Source organism: Protopterus annectens, chromosome 14.part0 (genome assembly GCF_019279795.1).
Source record: "Protopterus annectens isolate FY-2018-M chromosome 14.part0, PAN1.0, whole genome shotgun sequence".
Taxonomy (NCBI): Eukaryota; Metazoa; Chordata; order Ceratodontiformes; family Protopteridae; genus Protopterus; species Protopterus annectens.
In genome coordinates, this window is record NC_056748.1 from 716542392 (window position 1) to 716566437 (window position 24046).

General features: G+C 43.0%; 1 protein-coding gene across 1 annotated transcript in view; it reads left to right on the forward strand.

Moving 5' to 3' along the window:
• PARK7 (Parkinsonism associated deglycase) overlaps nt 1–24046 on the forward strand; it is a 259672-nt gene that overhangs the window by 85870 nt on the left and 149756 nt on the right. The window contains exon 4 of the mRNA XM_044056460.1: nt 20194–20263. Coding sequence (XP_043912395.1) covers nt 20194–20263 — 70 coding nt within the window. The remainder of the gene's footprint in view (nt 1–20193; nt 20264–24046) is intronic.

Here is a 24046-nt window from a genome sequence, read left to right on the forward strand (position 1 = left end):
TAAACTTTGATTACATAATCAAGCAAGTAAAAATCCCAGAAATCCCTTGGATGAAAGTGCTGTAAGTCTCTCCAAACAGAGACGAGAGAGAGGGGAGAAGTAAACCCTGTTTTTCCAATGGATATGGAAGGGAGATGCATAGGGTGGGACAAGATGTAAGAGTTCCTGTGATTTTTATCTTATGTGGAAGACGTGAATCTGGTCAAACAGATAATAAATAAATTGGCACATTTTGCTTGTGGATGGGGGAATTGGGTAGTTGGAATGAAACCTAGGTATAAATATAAGAATAAATTAAACGTGGAGACAGCTCTGTTATCCTAGGATATTGAAGTCTCCTATTCATGTGGATGTAGGTACAAGGAAGTGTGGAGCTTGTGCCTTCTGTGTATGTAGAAATCACAAAAAATTGCAAGCATGTGTATGAGGGTAAATCTGTTCAAATTAATGGTAATATAAATGAACTAAATTGTAATTCGAAAGGGCTGGTATATGTGGCAATATGTAAGCACTGTCCAGCTTATGTAGGGAAGACTACTAGAACCGGAAAAGAGATTTTGAGCACCTGTATGCCATTAGAAAGATGAATTTAACAAATGCACTTGCAAAACACATACAGGAATATGGTGAACATTTGAAATTTTGTGGTATCCAGCAGGTCCATGGGCAACTTTAGGGGGGCCCATGGATGCTACATTTAGAGCAGAATTCATCTGGCAACTGAAATTGCATTCTTTTGGCTGGGTTTGAATGACTTATGCAATCCGTAGTATACTCTGGATAAAAGCATTACTTAGGGGAGAGAATTTGTAAGCTGGTTTTAATTATTGCTGACCTGTGTTAGGGTAGTGATTTTAATAAGTATATTTACTATATATAATTTTTTTCTACAACAAGAAATATTTTAATCAACTAGGATGTCTTTAGATTATTTATTAATGAAGTTATTTAATGTATTTTGTTTTATATATATGTGCTTGCATATTTAAAAAAAAAAATTAATTTTATGACCTTTCCTTTCTAGTGTAGGGCAGGCTTATAAAATGCTATTTAAGAAGTTCAGTTGTGGTTTAACACTGTTAGTCTGAAGTTTGTTATTTTACAAATGAAAACCGCTTCACTGTATTTCATTAAATAAGTTTTGCTTGCACTCTGGCCTTTTTTGTGATACTACTTCTCTTCAAAGTAAAGGGCATGAATAATATGATGTACACCCATTACCTCCACCCCTCCCCCCACCCCCCCCCACCAAAAAAAAAACCTCATGTGGGAACAGTCTCGCTGTCTGAGACTATCAAGAGGAAGAGATTCCCTTGGTCAGACCTCCCTTTGAGGGTAATTGGTGACATTAAGAAAAAGCTGTTCCACATGGAGCCATCATGTTCCCAATGGTGAACAAACTAGCATTGATTGGGGTAGCTTTGAGGCCAAACTTAAAATTGTACCAAAATTCTACCTGTACTTGAATAATTGACCATTCTTAAACCTTACTAGCCAGTATCCTTGAAAGCAACTCTGTATGGAATTTGCCTTTGGTGATTACACTGAAGAAACGAGGGAGCTTAAAATGTTTTGCTGACTAAAGTAATACAAATTTGTAAACGGGAGTATTTTTGTTATCCTCGAATACATTTGCTCTGCACTGATTTTGTTTTGGTGTTGTACTCTTACTTGCACGTTCTTTAACTTGCATTTTTCTCATTGCATTTGTTGTAATTCTGCTCCTTTGGAACCCAGCTTCTGGCTAAGAAGGGTCAGTTGGCCAGCACACCTGCTCGGTTACCAAATATGAAATATGTTAAACAATTGATGCTCTACTTCTTAAATATTTCTGACTCGACTGTCTTGCCTACCTGAAGTAAGAGAAGTAGTTTTGTAAACTCTTACCATAACTGTAGATGTCCTGACCTTCACCGCTGTAGTATTAATTACAAATGGGATTCCCTGCCGTGAAGCCCACCGTCGGGCCAGTTTATCAAGGTTAACCATTGCTTTAAGATACTCTGAACATCACCTACACACTCCCTGCATAGCGTAGGGCTTAAAGGTGATGTTCAGGCGTAACATCCTCAGAACAGATTGCCCTAGTAGGAACAGCAGTCCCAGGAAAACCAAAGAGAACCTGCACATCCAGGAAGGGGAAACAAAAAAGACCTAGAGGGATGGAAGGAGGGAGTGAATACTGCATTAGTGAAAGCAAGTACATATACCATTATTGTAAGATTTTACACAACTGTACTATATCCTTGCATTCACCACTGTAGTATTCATTACAAACGGCAGAGTGCCAGAGCTCAAGAAGGAACTTTGGAGGAGGAAGCAGCATCAGATAAGCCATCAAGAATGGCATCAGCAATAGCTCTGGAGATACCATCCAACTGGTAATGTTCGGTAAAGAAGTCCCGGTAGCTGCTTCAAGAGTAGAACTGGTGTCCAAGCCTTTGAAAAAAGCACCAGAAGAAGCCACAGCCGTAGTAGATCGAGTCTTTATAGAAGAAGGAAGGCTCTTGTAATGTAAATCATAAAAGGAAATGGCCTTTGAAATCAAAGTAGAAATATTTTGCTTGGAAGCTGCCAAACCTAAAGACCTGGGATGAAACACTAAAACTGGTCTGATTTTCTGATGGATTTAGTTTTATCCAAATAAAATCTGAGCTGTCTGTGCACATCTAAGGTATGCAGCACCCTGTCACTGTCAGATTGCATAGAGGGTCGAAAAAAGTAGGCAAATTAATGGACTGATTAAGTGACAATTCATTAACCACCTTGGACATGAAAGAAGGATTGGTATGCAAGGATGCCATGTCCTTATGAAATATCAAAGGTGGGCAAGCCATAAAAGCTTGCAGCTCAGACACCTGTCTGACAGAAGTAAGAGCTAACAAAAGAACAGTCTTCCAAGAACAAATGTTGCAAGAAAGCTGAAACAGGAGGCTTAAAAGGAGCCAGTCAATTTTTCCAGAATAAAATTAAGATCCCAGGGAGGGGGAACAGGCTTCCTGGGAGGTCTAATATTAAGGATGCCTTTAAGGAATTGCTTGGCCTCCAATCTAGAGGCCAACAGGGGAGTTAAAGGCAAACAAACAGAGCTGATAAGTGGACCTTAGTAGAATAGGGTAAACCAATATTGAGCAACTTGCACAAATGAGAGAACCAAAGGAACATTCACAGAAAGTGGGTCCAGGTCACGAGAACACCAAAGGAACATTCGCAGAAAGTGGAGCCAAGCCGAAACAGATGCACCAAATAGAAAACCTCTTCCATTTCGACAAGTAGGATTTCCTAGTCGTAGGTTTCCTGGCCTCCTGCAGCACATACTCAGAAAAAAGGTGTCTATGGAGGATCAAGACCCCATCACCCAGTGTCCATTGAAACGTGGACAGATTTGGCAATGGATGAGAGACCCCTTGTCTTGTGAGGATAATCTACCCTATGAGGTAACATGTGGTGAATGCCATTGGCTAGATGCAGAAGTAGAGGGAACATGTGCTGTTGCGGCCAAAAGGGAGTCGCCAACAAGATTTTGGGAGCATCCTGTTGAATCTTGAACAGGACTCTTAGAATGAGTGGAAGGGGACGGAATGCATAAAGAAACATCCCCTTCCAAGAAAATGAGTGCGTGTCCACCTTCCATAACCGAGAACCTGGGCCTCTGGCACAAAACAAAGGAAGTTGTCTGTTCAGTGGAGAGGCAGAGAGATCTACTTGAGGAGTACCCAACTGGTGAACAATGCTCAGAAACTCATCCCTGTGAAGTATACATTCGTGGGACTTGAGTGAAGGACCCGTCAGTGTCTGCCACAATGTTCTGACCTGAAGGAATATAAACTGCCTGAAAAATCACTTGGTACTGAATAGTGAGATCCTATACCGGAAATGCCAGCCGGCAAAGAAGGCAAGATCTTGTTCCCCTGTTAGTGGTATGGTCTGTGAATACCTTGAGGTGGCCCAGACAGAAGAGAGGATGAAAGGCCTGAAGAACCAGCATAAGAGCTCTCATCTCTGTTTATGTGCTTTTCCTGCTGATGAGGCAACCACACTCCCTGAACCCTCAGGGAGCCAAACATTGCTCCCCATCCCACATCTGAAGCGTCTGTGAACAGATGAGAGGGAAGAGGAGGCTGAAAAAGTCCTGGATTCAGAGACAACTGCTGAATCCACGACAGAATTTTTTTCTTGAGACACAGGAAAAGAGGAACTGAGGATGTGGATGCTGAAGCCGCACAAACTTCAGAAACCACTGGAAGCTCCCCGTGTGGTTTGGCCAGAGGGAGCATTGGAATGGTGGAAGCCATGAACCCTAGAGCTCAACTACCTAGCTGTAATGGAAGCCAGGGGAAGAAGAGTGTGAAAGTAAGAAATGAGAGTTATGGCCTTTGGATGAGGCACAGATGCCAGCATTGGCACCAGCTGAATCCTGCAACCCAGAAAGGCATGATCCTGAGGAGTTGGGGAAGACTTTGAAGTTTTATCATGAACCCCAGGCTCTGAAGAAGAGAAATGGTAAAATGAAGATGTTCTTCATTCCACATTGCTGCAGTCCTAACTATTGGGTAATCCGCTGTCCAGTCGGCCCGAATACCAAAGTATATGGCTGACGTCGGTCAGGGCGCATTAGACTGACGACAGTACGTCAGGGTACTAATGCGCATGACCGACGTCATATCCTCAGTCTTTTTTGCCGCATGGTCCGATGCAGAAGCAGTTTTGCGAGTGCAGGTTGGCGTTCTGAAATTTTCTGAAGTCGGAGTTTCAGACCGAATCAAAGTTGGCTAAGTACCCGCTAGAACATTTTGGTTTTTTCTTGCCTCAGTATTTAACCGGATGTCAGAAAAAGTGAATAACTGTATTTCTTGTGGGAAACAGATACCTCATAGCGATTACCATACCTTGTGTATACCTTGTTTAGGGCCTGAGCACGACGTTGTTGGATGCCGCTCTTGTGCTAGATTTAACAAACGCACTATTAAGAGAAGGTTAGACTGTGCCAGGTTAGTGTTTGGGGAAGCGTTGTAATTATAAAATGCCATTGGATGCTCCGACGCCCGCTTCGTCCAAAAAGCGCAAGGACGAAACAGCGAAGCCTAGGGTTGATGAACCGGCAGTCCCGGACGTCGGTTCTTTAGAAGGCTCAGTGGAGCCAGAGGTTTTGCCAGGAGTTTCTTTGGAGTCTCAGGCAGAGACTTTACTGTTACAGGATGTGCCTTCTCAGGAGGTAGGCCAGGCTGAGGGGGCTTCTCAGGTTACTGTTCTTCCCTCTCTTCCCAAGGTAGTTAGAGCCTCTCCTTCTGTTTCCAAAACTTCTTTGAGAGGTAGGCCAAGTTTAGCTTCAGTGGGGGCTTCTCCTAGCACTTCAGGTTCTGTGCCTAAGAAACATATGCTTAAAATGGCAGAAGATTTGATTACTATGATTAGAGGTTCTATGCCCCTCCTGATAAGAGGCCTAGGGTGGAACCTGAGTTTGAGAGTTTTGAACAGTGTTCAGAGGCTTCTGAGTCTTCTGCGGAAGACTTGCAGGAGTATCCTCCTTATTCTGATTCTGATGTGGATGATTCCACTCCTACAGCTTCTCCTCCTGAGGATTTCTCATTTTCAGAGACTCTGCATTCCATGAGGGAGCACTTTAAATGGGAAGGCCAAGATTACTCTGATTCCAGGAAAAGGCTTAGGGAATTCTTGTTTTACCCCAGCATAGGCCCTTAGCTATACCTCCTGTGTTGAATGTGGTGGAAGATGTTTTTGCAGAGGCTTCCCTGAACCCTGATTCTTTGCCTCCTGCTCCTGTTAAACCTGATAGGTACTATAGGGTGCCTGAAGCTCATAAGTATCTTTTTAAGAGTCCTAGGGCAGACCCGGAAACTGTTTCTCAGGGACCTAAAGGTGTTAAGGCCTCTGTTGTTAAAAATCCTGTTCCCACTGATAAAGAGGCAAGGGCTTTGGATAGATGGGGAAAGAAAGTGTATACTTCTTCCACTCTAGCCATGAGGGCGTTGAATTGTCAGTTTCACATGCTAAAATATCAAAATTATCTCCTTTCACAATTGAAATCTAAGGTGGATGCTTTGGCGGAAGGTATTGAGTGTAAAGAGTTGCTGGATTTAGTTCATGTGTCTGAACAAGTGGGTAAGCATTCTTTGCAATGTGGTTTTGATGCTGTACAGGCCTCCTCGAGGGTGGCTGCCACTAGTTCTGTTCTTCGCAGGCATGCCTGGTTGAGGGATCAGAATTTAGCTGAGCATGTTAAGACAAGGATTTTGGATGCTCCTTTACAGTCTGATGTGTTGTTTGGTTCGCCTGTGGAAGCAGTTTTAAAGAAAATGGAGGACAAAGCTAAGTCTATGCAAACTATTAAAGATTTTTTGCAGGTGCAGCCACCGAAGTTTAGTAGAAATTGGCCTACTAAGGGATGGACATATCCTGCTTATGATTCCCAGTCTAGGGGTAGGTCTAGACGTGGTAGGGGCAGAGCTCAAGGTTCTTTTAGGCCTAGAACAGGAGTTCACCTGCTCAGACTTCGGGTGAGGGCAGGGGTCAGTCCTTTCGTAAACAGACCCAATGACCTGCCTTTTCAGCTGCCAGTAGATTCTCGTCTGGCAGCTCCTTTGGGAGGAAGACTGTCTCTTTTCAAAGAAAATTGGGATTTAATTACTCAAGACAGATGGGTGTTGGATATCATTCACCACGGTTACAGGTTTTATTTCCATACATTACCCCTTTCAAAGGCATGCCAGACGTTCCTCCTCCACAAAGGAAAGAGGCTCACAAGCAAATTTCTCTGTTACTCCAAATAGGGGCCATTCAGCCAGTCCCTGTATCAGAAAGGGGCCTAGGATTTTATTCTCGCCTGTTCCTAGTACCAAAGAAGGGGAACACGTGGAGACCAATTTTGGATTTATCTATCCTCAACACTTATCTGGACATTCCCAAGTTCAAGATGTTGACGTTACAACAGCTTTTACCTCTGCTGGGCAAAGATCACTGGATGGTAACTTTAGATCTCAAGGAAGCTTACCTTCATGTGCCTATAAGACTAAGTTGCAGGAAGTATCTGCGTTTTGAGCTGGAAATTCTCATTATCAGTTCTCTGCATTGCCCTTTGGCTTATCTACTGCGCCCAGAGTATTCACAAAGGTTCTGGCTCCAGTGATAGCTTACTTCAGGCTAGAAGGAATTCAAATCTATCCTTACTTGGACGACTGCCTGATTCTGGCTCAAGAAAAGGAAGACCTTCTACAGCATCTGGAATATGTTATAGCAGTGCTAAGATGCCTAGGGTATTCTGTGAACGAAATAAAGTCCAGTCTAGTACCCTCTCAAGACATGTGCTTTCTGGGTGTAAGACTGAATACAGCAGCCCAGATGGCCTTTTAACCCCGGACAAACAAAAGAGTCTATCCCTTTACTTCCATCAACTATCTCATCAGTCCGTGCTGACTGCAAGGACAGTCCTTCAAGCATTAGGGTTCATGGCATCTTGTATTCTGGTGCTTCCCAATGCCAAACTGCATATGAGGAAGCTGCAATGGTATCTCAAAAATGTATGGACACAGCACTGCCAGGATTTGGACACTGTCATTCAAATAATACCTTGCCTTCAAAAAGAATTTTTGTGGTGGGCTCAGGAATGTCACCTAAACAAGGGACTCTCTGTGACCCGGCCAGAGGTGAGTCAGATTTTAACGACAGATGCCTCGGACATTGCTTGGGGAGCTCATCTAAATGGAAAGTGGATACAAGACAAGTGGCCTGCCAGACTACAGCATCTACATATCAACATGAAGGAGATGTTAGCAGTCCAGTTTGCATTAATGGCTTTCAAGGAGTTACTTCTTCCAGGGCAGGTGTTGATTCTAACAGACAACACAACTGTCATGTGGTACATCAACAAACAAGGGGGAACACATTCTTATCCTCTATGCAGGCAAGCAATGATTTTATGGGAGACTGCGCTCAGCTTGCAACTAACTCTTCAGGCAAGGTTTCTGCCGGGAGCACAGAACTCCTTAGCAGATGTGTTAAGCAGACAAATCATGGATCCCCACGAGTGGAAACTGGATCTTCATGTATTCCAGAAATTGACAGTGTCATGGGGAACTCCAGACATAGATCTGTTCGCTTCTCCACTAAACCACCAGCTGCCAAAGTTTTGCACAAAGGGGTTTCATCACACAGCTTGGAAAGTGGATGCTCTGTCTTTCAGTTGGAAAAATCTTCATGTGTATGCCTTTCCACCTCTGCCTCTTCTTCCAAAGGTGCTCTTAAAGGTCAGACAAGACAAGCCAAGGATGATTTTAATAGCTCCAGATTGGCCTCGGCAACACTGGTACCCACTACTAAGGAGTCTGGTAAGGAAGCCTCCATGGCCTTTACCTTTGATTCCACATCTGTTATCTCAGAAGGACGGTCATCTGCTCAATGTCAAGCTTCACTCTCTTCATCTAACAGCCTGGCATATTCTGTGTTGAACCACAGCAGGTCTCAACTTCCTCAACAAGTTTTAAATGTGATTATGGAAGCTAGAAGACCTAGTACAAGGAAAGTGTACAGAAAAATGGAAGAGATTTTTATTTTGGAGTACAGCAAAGAATTTGGAGATTTCTGAGCCTAATTTGAGTGTGGCTCTTCAATATCTTACTGAGTTATTGGACAAAGGTTTGTCCTTCTCTTCCATTAAGATTCATGCTGCAGCAATTTCAGCTCACTATGATTGTGACCCACCATTGTTTTCGCATCCTTTGTTCAAGCAGTTTCTTAGAGGGACAAAGAATATAAGACCCCGTAGAGCTCCTACTCCTGCTTGGGATCTCAATTTTGTGTTGGAAAAACTTACTCTACAACCTTTTGAGCCTGCGGCTACTGCTGAATTGAAATACTTGTCATGGAAGACTGCTTTTCTGTTGGCTATTACTTCTGCAAGAAGGGTGTCTGAGTTGCAGGCCCTTATGGCAGTAGAGCCCTTTTGATTTTCCATAAGGATAGGGTATCATTACGCACTAATCCTTCCTTTATGCCTAAGGTGGTTTCTAGTGTGGCTTTAAACCAAACTATTCATTTGCCTACTTTTTATGCAGACCCCCAAAATAAAGGGGAAAAGATTTTGCACACTTTAGATGTACACAGGCAATTGCGTTATTATTTAAGCAGGACTAAGGATTTTAGGCAGTCTCAGCAGTTGTTTGTTTCTTTTGCTTTGAGTTCGCAGGGCAAGCCTGTGTCAAAACAAACTATTTCTAGGTGGATTGGGTTTTGCATTGCATTTTGTTATTCCCATCATGGCAAGGAGATTCCAGCTGGGATTAGGCCTCGTTCCACTAGGGCTACTGCCACTTCAACAGCATTTCTAAGGGGGTGGCAACTAAGGATATTTTGGAGGCAGCTACTTGGAGTTCAGTGCATACTTTCTCTAAGCATTATCACCTTCCTCTCTACTCTAAGTCTAGGGCTGGTTTTGCCACAGCTATTTTGCAAGGCATGTTGTCAGCTCCTGCTTCTTTATGATTTGCCAGCCTCCCTTACCTCTGCTTTGGGATTCTACCCAATAGTTAGGACTGCAGCAATGTGGAATGAAGAACATAGTACAGTTTTGTACCTACCATAAATGTAGATGTTCGAGGATCCACATTGCTGCAGTCCAATTTACCCTCCCTCCTTCCCCTCTGTGTTTAGGGGTGGTCGTGTAGGTGAGGTTATATGCTGATAATTTTGTATATATTGTACATATTTTTGGTGCAGGTATATTGGGCCTTGTCTTTTTAGGGTCTTCTGACATCTGGGGCAAGAAAAGACTGAGGATATGACGTCGGTCATGCGCATTAGTACCCTGACGTACTGACGTCAGTCTAATGCGCCCTGACCGACGTCAGCCATATACTTTGGTATTCGGGCCGACTGGACAGCGGACTACCCAATAGTTAGGACTGCAGCAATGTGGATCCTCGAACATCTACATTTATGGTAGGTACAAAACTGTACTATTTGCAAAAGGACCTCTGGAGAGGACGCCTGAATCAACAGGTCATCCAAGTAAGGAAAGATTTGGATCCCTTTAAGTCTGCAAAAAAACAATCACTGGAGCAAGGCATTTGGTGAATACCCTTGGGGCAGTAGAAAGGCCAAAGGGCGAAGCACAGAACTGAAAACACCAGGGAGCAACAGAGAAACGCAAAAATCACCTGAAGAGAGGATGGATCTGAATAGGGAGATGAGCATGCTTTTGAGATCCAGAGACACCAGAAAGGCCTGAGGAAGCAAGAGTGGAAAAAGGGACTGAAGGGACAACATCTGAAAGGAAGGCGCCTTCAGAAAGGTGCTCAGATGAGAGGTCGAGAATAGGTCTCAAAGTACCTTCTTTTCTGGACATTAGAAACATTCTTGATTTAAAACCCTTTACCCCTCTCTGACCCCAGGCACCTCTTGAATAGTACTGTCGGACAAGGGATCTCAAAAGAACCTCTGGGGAAAAAGGAAGTTGTTCCCGAGGAGGCTGAGGAATGCCCATAAAAGGACAGGAGAGCCAGACCATGAAGTCCCCTTGCTGAATGACGGAACCCACGAATCCTGGGTGATATGGAGCCAAACAAGTAGAAAAAGAAAGGTGAAGAGAGGAAAGTGGCTGGGAACAGGTGGAAAGTCACAGCACCTGGTATGTCAGGAAAGGAAGGCTTTAGAATCGCTGCAGTCTGAGTGGCCTTAGCAGGAGGTGTTTTACCTTTTTTAGGAGGGTGAGATTGCCCATGAACAAATGCTGGCTTAGAAGGGTAGTTTTGTTGAAATTTAAGCACACCAGAAACAGACATGCTTAAGCTCCTGTAAAGCCTTCCCCTTGTCCTGAAGAGGCTTAAATTAGCCAGCAGCCACTTCCTCAGACAAAAGTTTATTATCCTGAGGAGCATCCATCAGCTTAGCCTTAATATCCTCTGGTAAAGGTTGAAGCCTAAGCCAAAAATACCTTCTCAGAACAGAACCAAGAGCAGCAGCCCTAGGAGATGAGTGTTCTGCATTGTAACTACATTTGATAGAAAAATTCCTAGCCAGAAAAGAACAGAAAATTGAGTCTGGAAGATCAGGGGGGGGGGGGGGAGCTGACAAGCCAGAGAAAAGAGCCAACACACACCTAGAGGTATGGGTCTGATAATTAATAGCCCTAAAAGCTAGAGTAGCTGAAGGTATAAGCCTTCTTACCCAGCCTGTCAGTGGTTCTTCTGTCCTTGTCGGAAGGCAGTAATTTGGACAAAGGAAGTGATTGAGATGGCTTATCAGACTGCAGACACCACAGAGGGGTCAGCAGCAGGACATTTTAACGAGGAACAATACTCAGGCACCCTATAAAACCCATCAGACTTCTTGGGAGCAGGGGGCAGAGAATCCTGCACTTTAGTGGCATTGGAAAAAACATCCAATAAAGATTCCAAGACAGGAGGATTTTCTGCAGGTGTAGGAGACTTCATCTGCAGTAACTCGTAGTACCTCTTATGGATATCCGAAACCTGGGCACAATCCCACTTAAGTCCATCATTCTAGAGAGAGTGTCCCCAAAGGCAATTTCCTGGCATTATCTAGAGTGAGAGTCCTCGTCAGACCCTTAGTCTAAAGGAGAAGGAATCTGGGTAGAAAAAGCAAGGGAGTCGTCCTCCAAATCCAACTCTTTCTCAAAAGAATTCGGTTCTCTGGGCCTTTTAGGGGAGGAGAAGAGGGCCAAGGAGAAGCAGGAACCGAAACTCATCGAAGAGGCCTTAACGACAGTAAAGCGTTAAATAACCCCTGGGTAAAGGCCCGCCACTCACTTTATGGATCCCTAGGAGCAGAAGAAACGTGATTAGCTTTCTGATTCTTTTTCGAGGGGACATCATCTAGAAACCTGAGAAGGCCCTGATTCAGGATGGCATTCCACAATTTTAGTCTAACTTTTTCCCTAAAAACGAAACTGCGGAACCCCCCCAAAGACCCCTGAGAAATTCCCCCTGAACTTGCCTGCAAAGCCTTGTGAGACGTGCTGCCTGCCAGATCCTCGCTGGCTTCAAACGCAGAAGTGATAGAGGAATTTGACAATACAACCATTCATTCTCTGAGTTTGTAATAACCTCGGGAGAAACTCCTGGCAGAGGCTGGACAGCAGAAGATTCCAGTCTTACCGTTTGCACTTTCTTCTGTGACTGCTGACCCTCTGGGGCTGGCAGTTCCATCCATAGTATCTTTAGCAAGAAGACTGAGTCTTCCTGCATTTGCCTTGTGTTCCTGTTGCAAGAAATTCGGGCAACTAAGTTGTTCTGATGAAGCTAACAGTTGTGTGAGAGCACTTAACTCATGGAATACTAAATGAAGATTTTTTAACCATTTAAGTGGTTGGTATGTTTTTACACAGTATTTGCATCATCGCTAGCGGTTTGGATATTGTTTGTGGGCAGCGAGCGTTTCTGGAGTCGTGGAGTCAGCGTTCTTCACTTCCTGTCTTTGGTATTTTGTTGACGGAATGCTTTACTGATTCAGGAATTGTGCCCCTTTTAGGCTATGTCCCAAGGACGCATCTTCCAACATAAAAAAAAAATGAATAAATCTGTCAAAAAGCAAATTGAATGTCATGCTGCTTAATGCTAGGAGCTTTAACCTGAACTTGCACTCACTGGAGACTCTCCTCACACTGAAAGATGCCAATATCTGTGCGGTCATGGAAACTTGTTTCAGGACTGCAGAGAGCACCCCTGCCTTAGCATGCTTTACCTCCATTCCACATTTTCTGACCTCAAAACAAGGTCAGAAAGACTAAGGGTGGTGGAGCCTTTATCTTCATTAAGGGCAGCACACCTCCAGATTGGTTTGCCAGCTACCCCTTAACACCCTGATCCTTGATGATTTCAACTACCCCACAATAGACTAATGCACTACAATTCCTTGACTTCATTAGTTATAATGCACTAGACCAGCGCGCATCTTCCTCCACAAGGGGTGATAACGTTCTGGACTTTGGCTCTCACTAGCATGGGTGACCACTACACCACTCTTAATAGTATGTTCTTCCCTGGTGAGATCAGATCATCTGTCTTTCTCATTTGAAGTTTCTGCCCCCCACCCCCAAACTGTAACAAGGTTAAAAAAGCTTCTCAAAAGCTGACTACAACCTCCCTAAGGGAGGGTATCAGTAGCCTCACACCACCCCCTCAGAGTATGCAGGCAGCTGTGCTGAACAGTAAGCCAGTGCAGTATACAAGCACCTGTACAACTGCATGGACTCAGCCATACCAAACAGATTTAAAATCTGCTCCTGAAGGAAGCACAAACCTGTCTGGTGGACATCCTCTATCAACAGGCTTTACAACAAAAGGAAGAAACTGTTGTCCACTGGTAAAAAGGAACAAGTTCCAAATTGGAAAAACTCCCTCCCTAGCCTAAACAAGCAAATTAAATCACTGTTGAAAACCTCCAAAACCAATTATGAATTGAAACTAGCCTCTGAAACGACAAAGGGAAACCACAAAGCCGCCTTCAGTTAAGTCAGGAAACTCCATGGCAAAGCCCAGGTTTGTTCTGAATTAGTACTGAACAGTACCACTTACACTGATCCTGTTGACTCAGCCAACCTGCTAGCTGATAGGTTCAGTGCAAACTTCACCCCTGTCTCCGCCCAAAGGCCCATTCGACATCCCTGATACTTGTCCTGCACCTCATATCTCCACAGAGCGAGTGTTAAAGACCCTATCCAAGGCAAAGAACACAGCTTCCATGGGACCTGATAGTATCCCAGACTGTATTCTGCACCATCTCCAGCAAAAACTAGCTTCACTGTTGAGCACCCTATTCCAACCACATCTTAATTACAGGCTTCATTCCAGCTGAGTGGAGAACTGCCATTGTCATCCCCTTGCACAAAGGTGGTGCCACTACTGACCCAGGCAACTATCGCCCCATTAGTTTGACAAGTCTGATCTGTCAAGCCATGGAGCGTATTATAATGGATCTCCGTAAACAATGTGGGCAATCTCCAAGCACTTGACCCCACCCAGTTCTGATTAGTCACAGGCGGATCTTGCCTGTTGAACCTAGTTGACTTCTTTGAGACCCTCACCAAGGCCCTGGATGAGGGAAAGTCAGTACATACAGCTTACCTTGACTTGGCCAAGGCCTTTGACACAATCCCCCAAGCAGGCATCATCGAAAAACTAACACAACCTGGTGTAAATCTCCATCTCATCAGGTTGGTGGCCAACTGGCTCACCAGTAGATCCCACAAGGTCAAAATAAGTGCTGCCAGCTCCGACAGCTGACCCTATCACTGGTGGTCCCCAGGGAATCTGTCCTGGGACCCCTACTGTTTGGCATCTACTTCTCAGAGGTCCAGGCAAAGATAAAGGGCCTGTGGTTGACAAAGTTTGCAGATGACTGTAAGTTGGGTGCCATCATTGACTCCCCAAATGCAGTTAGCATACTGCAAGAGGGTCTCGCAGCAACAAATGACTGGTTCCAAAGTCATGGACTTAAGTTAAATGAGGAAAAAGTTACACTCTTTCCCAAAAACATGGCCCCTACTGATTATCACATCAAGTAACCTCCTAAGCACGCAACCTGTGGTGAGACCTGGGTACTCTGGTTAACAGTCTCGCATTCCGACCATCATGTAGTGGCAGTAGTTAGAAAAGCCTTTTATTTGGTGTATTTCGTAAGTAAAGGGATTACATCCATTACCTCTATACTCCCTTATTAGGCCTGTAATTGAGTATAATGCCCTGTTTGGTATGTACCTCTTCAAACACCTGCACCAACTAGAAAGGCCACATAAATACATTCAAAGAGAATCCTTGGCCTTTGCAGACAGACTGAAATCACTAATTGCTGTACTCTGTATTGTACAGGTTGCTCACAGGTGATCTCTGTCTCACCTACAAGGCATTGAGATGCTCCATATCTGTAAGTCTAACTCATCACACATTACCCGCTGGAAAGGCCTAAATCTAATATGCAACATCAAGAAAACCTGCTGGAGCGACAAGTTTGTCTCCCAGAGGCTGCCCCATCTCTGGAATAGACTTCCCATACATGTCACGGAGTACTTTGCAGACTCTCCAAGCACAACCTTTGAGTGGATGGGAAACCACAAATTTGTCCCAGGGGGTCCCACCTTTGTCCCTCATTGACGGGGGCAACAGGTGCTGACTGAGGTTTCTTTTTTGGGGATAAACTCTTGTCTGGGCTTGTAAGGGGCTTAGGGGCCATTAGCCTAGTAACTTCCTATGATCCTGTGATTATCCAGAACATTTTATCAGCCAAAGTAAAAAATATACCTTTTAATTGGGGCTTAGGGGCCATTAGCCTAGTAACTTCCTATGATTATCCAGAACATTTTATCAGCCAAAGTAAAAATATACCTTTTAATTGGACATGTATGACTTTGGTCTAGTCTTGGTAGTTTCAAGATTTTAACTAAATGTTGAAGTCAGAGTCTGCAAATTCCCTGCAGAATTTGCTCTGGAATATAGGGGCAATAAAAAAGTCATATGGAACAAAGGTTCTTCTGCTACATAAAGTCATAATGGAGAACTGCAAAAAGGGGACGAACCTGTATGACCTGGATTGACTACAAAAAAGCATTTTGATAGTATCTCCCATTCATGGATAAGAGTACTTAATGTACAAGATACATCTACACTAATAAACTACATTACAGTAGCCATGAAACGGTGGCAGACACTTTGCATGATAAAGGACAAATATTATTCCAGGGATAAAAATCCAAAGGGAGATGTTCCAGGGTGACTCCCTGTCACCTCTGCTATTCTGTCTTGCCCTTGTCCCATTAAGCTGTCTACCTGGCAGATTATGCCATGGCTATAATTCGACTCCTAGAAAACAGTGTAAAGACTTCTCATCTTCTCTTCGATAATTTAAAACTCTGTAGCGCATTAGCTGAGGAACTGAAAGCACAACTGCAAGTAGTCAAAACTTTTTCAGATGTAAGAATGTTTTTTTCTTGACAAGTGTACAAAAGCAACCTTTTTAAAGTAGGAAGACTGCAAAACTTGAGCAAGAGGGAGTGTAAATATTTCGTAATTGAAGGAACAACAATAACATTAACAAGTATGAATAAAACTTAGTAAGGAATATTTTAGGTGACTTGATCCTGTAAACAGCGCATGTCTAAGAACAAAATTCAAGCTATAAACCAATTTGCTCTTGTAAGTTTTGGAATGATTGACTTTCCCCAAAACGTGTTTGATAGATTAGATAGGAAAACAAGAGTGATGCTTCATGCTCGCCAAACTATTTAAAAAAAGTCAATGTATACCAAGATTATATATTCCCTGTTCCGAAGGAGGTATGGGCCTCCTTGAAATTGATTACATGTATAGATCTGCAGTCATGGGACTATACACATTTACTGACCTCACAGGACCCAAACATAGTGAAAGTTTTGAGACATGAGGAGAATAAGTCTAAGATGACTTCCCTCCTTAGTTTAGCAGAAGCATTTCGACATCAAGCAGGAATGGAAATCAAACCAGAAGTAGTTTAAAAAAAAAAAAAATCGGGCAACATCTGAATGTGCCAGAAACAAAGAATATAAGGTGAAGGATCAGATGAGAAGGCAAGCTCTGTGGAAAATGCATAAGTATAGTTGCAAGTATAGAAAAACTTCTGGAAGAACCTCATGTTGATCGAACGTAGGAATGGTTAAGGAGAGGCTAATTCAAACCAAAAGATGAAAGGTTAATATTGGAGGCCCAATACATTGGGCTATGCACACCGTTGACTAGGTCCATTGAATATGTGGAAGAAAGAGAAGAATGGTAGGTTTTGTAAAACAAAATTGGAAACAAGTCACACCCCTCATTGTTGGGTGTGACCTACTTAAGGCAGAAGGACTGTACACTGAAAGGCAAAATTAATGTGGCAAGACTGTTGCACTGGGGATTGTGTAAACATTATGGTATTGAAGTAGCTGAAAAACGCTGGATACATGAGCCACACACAGCATCATAGAATGAAGTTCCCATCACATGGGATCACCCAGTACCAACAGTTCAAATGATAGATGTGAGAAAACTAGGTATAGTGGACCGTGAAAATAAGACAAAAGTAGCATTGATCATTGAAATTGCTACACCCAGTGAATACAGTGTCTTGTGTACAAAGAGTAATAAAATGTCAGGATTTACAGGCAGAAATGAGAGCAATGTGGAAGAAAGATACCCAGACAGTTCCAATAGTAGTAGGAGCAACAGGTCTCAAAATCTACGGTTGTATTTAGATAAGTTACTAATAGATGTAACTCTGTACGAATTGCAGGATTCATCATTACTGGGCACATTATAGGTGCTGCGAAGAGCACTTTTGTCTGACATCAAACAGTACTACTTTCGTGAACAAAAATTGTACTTTGACTAAGGAATGGGGTCCGTTCCAGTCGTAGTAATAGAAACCCAAAAGACTTGGAGAAATTAAAAAGGAATAATATAAATTGGTAGAAACCGCTTTGCAGGCGAAACATTTTAATTTCAGAACTTTCATACCCATTAAGGTTTATCAAAGACAATTGTGTAATGTTTGTCATGATTCAGTGAAAAAAGACAAATCCGAAGAAAAATCTTTCCACGTTATTTAACAGTTCTGACTACTTGTTGCACCTCAGGTGAATCCTGCCTGTCTTATGCAGCACTTTGATACAAAGTTGCAGTTCTCCTACATAATGCAGTGAAGTGCTGTATTACTATCATACAGGGTTATGGAGCATTGCAAAGTTGTCTGTAGTAGTGTACTGAGTTAGGAGTCATGACCAGCAGGGTGTTGCAACATAGCTGTTTTGCACAGATACGTCTGCAGTTAGTGTTGGCCTTCAGATGTATAATATTGCATTTCTCTGACGAGAATACAGAGGAGACATTATAGAAGTGCATCTGTTATGCGTGTGTGTATGCTCTAGATGACTGCCACCCTAGTTGTATTCTTGGTTTGACATTATATCTAGCCCTTCCTGAAGGTTCGGGGCACTGTGGGGAAACAAATTGATCTACTAGGGAGCATTCCTCAAAAGAAAACCATCATTCCATGTCAGAGTGACGTAGTCATAAATCTGCCCCAGTGTGGTAGAAGTGCAGTGTGCAAATTTACCTAGAGTGGGATGTGTTATTTTTTTGATATCTTAAATGACTTTCAAAAGTTGTGTGAGGGGTTCATAGGCAAGTACTAGACTAAACGCCTTTGTCATTTTAAGCTTAGCCAATTTCCCTTGGTGGTGATCAAACCCTGTACTTTCAGTGCCATTAAGAAAGCTTCAAAGGAAGTGTTGCATGTTTTGGTTTTACAGAACACTCTAGAATTGGAGCCTGATCTATGCTTCACCTAGATTTCCACACAAGACTTGACTGAACTGGGTTGGTCCTGCTCACTGCTCTGAAAAACTACACAGGCTGAAGATCAGGTTGCCTGGTGTAATAGTTGTTAGCTCCCTTTTTCTGTTTGGTAAAGCCATCCTACACTTAGAGCACAACCTGCCTGTTGTCCGTTTTGGAATCCCCTTTCCTGCCACTTACCAACACACCCCGTTCAATGATTGATTTTATGATGCTTTGCTTAAAATTGGCAGCTGCCTTTGCGATGCTGTCATGTAGTGGGGGGCTTTGGCACTACCTGATGTTTGCACCAGCTGACCTGTATGAGAGATGCAGGCCCTGATTTTGGCTTCACTTAACAGGATTGCAGTGGGAGGTTTTTTTCCATAGGGAGATGTCCTTTCTGTGCCTGTCATTATGCAGAGGCTGTGTTCCCTTCTCTGATGTACCTCTGTGTTTTAGAGAAATCCAGGTCACTCACAGACCACCAGTTCTTTATGTATAGTAGCACCTCTCTGCAATGTCCTGAACCCTACCCTTGCCAGCCTCCATCTCCATAAAGGTTTGCATTTCCCAGTTTGTGGTCAGCCCGCTTCCTCTGTATATTTACCAGCCTACAGCGATTTAAAAGAACAGCGGCTTATTTACTCTCCAGTTGTTGGGTTCTTAAATTGGTGCATCCAAAAGACTAATCTCTTGGAGTGGCTCTAAATGCTTATAAACTGATCTTTTAATATGTAGCTGATGTGGGGGGGGGGGGAGACAGAGGTTGTTGGTGGCTTCAGGGCGAGTGTTGTCGACCCCCCCCCCCTTAAGCATCGCAGCTTTACACCTAGTGTACAAATGACTGGCTGACTTGTTTTCAAGGCATATCCCCAAAGTAAGAACAACTTGTGATCAACCTTTATAGCTTGCTTCTCACAAGTTTCCTACATTCCTCCTCCACTTCTCCATAACTTTAGAAAGCTGCATGGTCTTCCTTAGTAATCACATCCATTAGTTTATTTGGTTATTTTTGTAATAAGGGAGTGAAGACGCATGTTTGAGCTTAGGTTGTAGTCTATAGCTGGGCCATGCTAGTTAGGCTAAAATCTGACTAATTCATGCCATGTAATTACTGTCAAGAGTTAAAGGCCCACAAAGAAAGCATTATGGTGAGCTGCTGTCACTTGTGAACTCACTTATTGTGTTTTGGTCTTTTAAACTACTATAAACGGAGTTTTATGCTGTGCCCATGCTTGGTAGGTTCTTAAATTTTGGAAATTTGCTATTTGTTTCCCTTCTTTGTGGTTTTGCAGTGGAGAATTGCCATTTCTTATTTGAAGATGGTCCTTTTGACTGCCCCCTTCTGAAGGATTCTACCACCGTACATGTCCTAAGGAATGCTTAAAAATGTAACTTTGAGGCACTCCCAACACAGGGACATTGCAATAACCTATGTATGTTTTCATAATGCAGCTGTGTGAATAACGAACTCTTTCATTAAGGAATTTACCCTGTATTCTAAAATATGAGCTAGTAATGTCCAAGGTATTGTATCTCGGGAGTTTCTATGAGGGGAGTAGTGCAGCATTTCTGTGTATTCTTATTTAGGCATGGTATTTCTGAGTAAGCTCCATTGTGTCTTTTTTATTGGAGGAAAATGGCACCTGTTTAAATGTAGGTTTATGCATCCCTTACCACCACCACCTGTGCTCTCAAAGTATTTGCATACACAAATCACACTTGTATGTTCCAGTGCCCTTGGGCTTTTACTTTTTCAGTTCTCCCAGATAAAATGATTGCAGTAGCCAAAGACATGTTTGCTGTTATGGCTGTGTAAGAAGAGTACCCCATGCAATTGGTCTTCGTTTTGGTTATTCTTTTTTTCTTGCAGTCTGCAGCTGTAAAGGAGATCCTAACTGAGCAGCATGAGAGAAAGGGCCTGATAGCAGCAATCTGTGCAGGTGGGTACCCTTCTACAGAGTAGTTGTACAGTGTACTCTTTGAAAAGGTAACTGCAGAATTGCTGTAAGGTAAGCTTCTCAAGTCTTTGCCCATTTCTTAAATGCATCTGATGTGAGGTGTATGTTGTGTAGCTTTAAAGTATTGCACATTTGGTCAGATTTGGAAAATAATCAAGAACAAAAGAATTACATTATTGGAGTAATATGAATGTGGGCAGAATGAATTTTACAAACAATTGCTTGTTGAAACATCCTTGTTCAAGCATAACTTTGCAGGTTTGTGGGTGATTACTAGGCTAACTACTGGGGGGGGGGGCTTTTTAAGCCTGGCTATGCTTCCCAAATGTCTGCATTGGCGATCAAGTACTTACATGTTGCCTCTGTGTAGTAGAGGTGTCAGAATAAGTGACAAGATTTTACACTGTTCACTGGTGTTTAAAAGTGTGATTTACATGCTGAAATATGGGCAGTGGACAGAAAAGGGTTCTATATTGCTTGTATTCATTGAGCTGTCTAGCTGGGTACTTGCCCATTATCATTGGAGATCTGAGAGAAAAGCTTCAGTGACATTAAAGAAATGACAGTCAGAAGACAGACCATGTAGGCCATTATTGTGTTAAAATGACTTCAAAAGTACGTACTGTGTAGGCATTCGCCGATGTGGTGCGTCATGAAACTAGTTGAAGCGGGGAGTATAGGATGTCCAGCAGTGTTCTATATACAGAAAATGGGGTTGGACATGTGTAAACAAGTTCTAATTTGCAGAAATGTTCCAAGCATTCTCTTATATAAAAGGAGCCAAAGACCATTGAGTAGCAGCAATAGTTTTCTTTGTACTAAAAGATGAAAAAATGTAAACTATATTCAGTCAAAAGTATGGTAGCATGAGTCTTGTAGTTGTCTGTGTTCCATCAGAAAAGATTTTTGTCAGGTGTTGTGCTGTTTATATGTTCTCTGGGTTAAAGGTTGCAAGTCTTTTAAGTCCTTGGGTCCCACTGTAAGAATAATGTTAGGTTTACAGTGGACATTAAAACCTACTTGTCCTCCAGATTACAGGACTGAGACATTCAGTGCAATAAATTCTTGCTATAAGTGGAGTAGTGTTGGGTTTGTCATCCCCCCCCACCCCCATATCTTACTGACTACATTTCCTGCAGTAGGTCTTGAGGCCATTTGCCGTCAGAGGCAGGGGACCCCATCTGCGTGTCAAGTGAGAACCAAATGGCAGGGAATCTGATATTGTCCTCTTCATTTCCGTAACCTGTGGGTACTGGTTCAGTTCCTTGGAACCGATCGGCTGCATTTTTACAGCTTAAGCTTCCTGACTTGAGCTTGTCCCTCTACCCACAATGCCGTGCACCCACAATGTACCCCAGATCTCATTTCTCTCCCTTAATATCAGCAGCAAGTTCAGTAGCTGTGAGCTTCTCCATAGAGTTTAGTGTTCTTTGGTTTGTGAGTGCCCTAATTTTCTTAGCATCTAGTACCTACCTTTCTCTCTTTAAACTTTCTCCTAGTTAAAGTAGAAAATTTGCTTTATTCTTTTCTTCCCACGTTTTCTGTTTCATCGCGTTGCCTGCATTTAGATTTCTTCTTTTGCTGTCCCTTTTAAAAAAAGTTTCTCTCTTGCTCTTTTCTTTTTCAGTATGTCCGAGCAGAAACATTTGGTTTTAAAATATATACTTCCTTTGGGAAGAAGATTCCTCTGTCTGATGCCCACAAGGAGTGTGTTTATTGCTTGGGGGCCACCCACCTTCAGGCCCCTTGCGAGATCCGTCTAGCCTTTTCATCCCTGAGCTCTGCCAGATAGGAGGAACAAGCTTGTACGGAAAGGCATGCTTCCTCCTCCCTCCACCTTAGGGGAGGGACTTTCTACTTCAGGGGCTCAACCCCCTTCTAAGAGACCCAAGGAGGTCCGGGAGAGCAAAGTGCTCTCTCATGCAGTCTTCCTTGGAGGCTTTGAAATTGTCAGAACCTACTCGGTCAGCTCCAAGCTCAGTTCTGACTTTTCTGCCCCGGTCACCTACCATTGCTCCAGGTCCAAGTGGCTCTCCGTTGACGTCTGCTACTGTCGCAGCACCAACAGGACATGCTCAAAGATCTTACACTCGCACCCCCTGGAGATCTTCAAGACCCCCGTCATCCGCTTCTTCCAGGTCTTCTCAAAGCCTTTCCTCCAAGGATGTCAGCACACTGAGGCAAGTTCCTTGAGGCTCAGATTCAGATGGCCTCCGTCCACATATGGATCCGTGAGGTGAAATACAGCAGGTCCTTTGCCTGGATCCCTCCTCAGGAACAGTCAACCGGTGATGCTCTTATCCACGCTTAGCACTCTGGTCTTCTCTGTGCCTTTCCTCCTATACCACAAATTCAAGTTCTTTCTTTGCTCTGCAACCTGAAAACTTTCTGTAATACTTATTGCTTCTTTTTGGCCTCTACAGACCTGGTTTCACCTTCCTTTGGTCTTGTCTGGTTTGCCCTCTGAGGTTGGATCCAATTCCAGAGCTGCTCTCTCCCATCAGGGCATCCTCATCTGGGCATACAGGGCCTGAAGCTAACCACATAGTTTCTCCACTTCTGATGATGGCAAGATATTCCAGGCTTTCTTCCCCAATTCGAGACATTTTGGTCTCCTCACATAGGTCTTTCACATGTAACTTTTATGAAGCAGGTGGAAGAGAGATTCTGTTTGTGATGAACAGAGACGCGCACACACATACATATATATGTGTGTGTGTGTGTGTGTGTGTGTGTGTGTGTGTGTGTGTGTGTGTATGTGTATATATATATATATGTATATGTGTGTGTATGTATAGATATAGATTAGATATATAGATGGATATAGATATATAGATACATATAGATTAGGGATGTAGATATAGATATATAGATACATATAGATTAGAGGTGTATAGATTAGAGGTGTATAGATTAGAGGTAGATATAGATAGATATACAGACAGACAGATATCTATATCTATACCCCCACCCCCACCTACACACACACCCCCACCCCCACCTACACACACACCCCCACCTACACACCCCCCCCACCTACACACACCCCTACACACACACACACACACACACACACACACACACACACACACACACACACACACACACACACACACACACACACACACACACGTAAAGTTAAAAAGACAAATTCGGCTGTCCACTCCTGTACTTGGAATAAAATTATTTATTAGCGCTTTCGTTTGCCAATGTTGCCAAACTAATTCAGATACTTTAAATGAAGGAAAATACGTCATTTAAATAGTAAATACAAGCTAAACATCACTTCCTCTTCTTGAAATAAAAAATTAACAAACGTAAATTGTTACAGTGAATCAGAATGTCAGAATAAATGTTCTCCAACTATATAAAAAGTGTGTTCTAAACACGCACCCCCATCTGCCCCTATCCCCATCTGCGCACACACACACACACACACACACACACACACACACACACACACACACCTAATGTTTTAAAAAGACAAATTCGGCTATCCACTCCAGTACTTGGAATAAAATTATTTATTAGCGCTTTCGTTTGCCAATGTTGCTAACTTCTTCAAAAATGAAGGAAAATATGTAATTTAAATCGTAAATACAAGCTAAACATCACTTCCTGTTCTTGAAATAAAAATTAACAAACGTAAATTGTTACAGTGATTTAAAATGTCAGAATAAGTGTTCTCCAACTATATAAAAGTGTGTTCTAAAAACACACCCCCATCCACACCTGCACACACCCCCATCTACACACACGCACGCC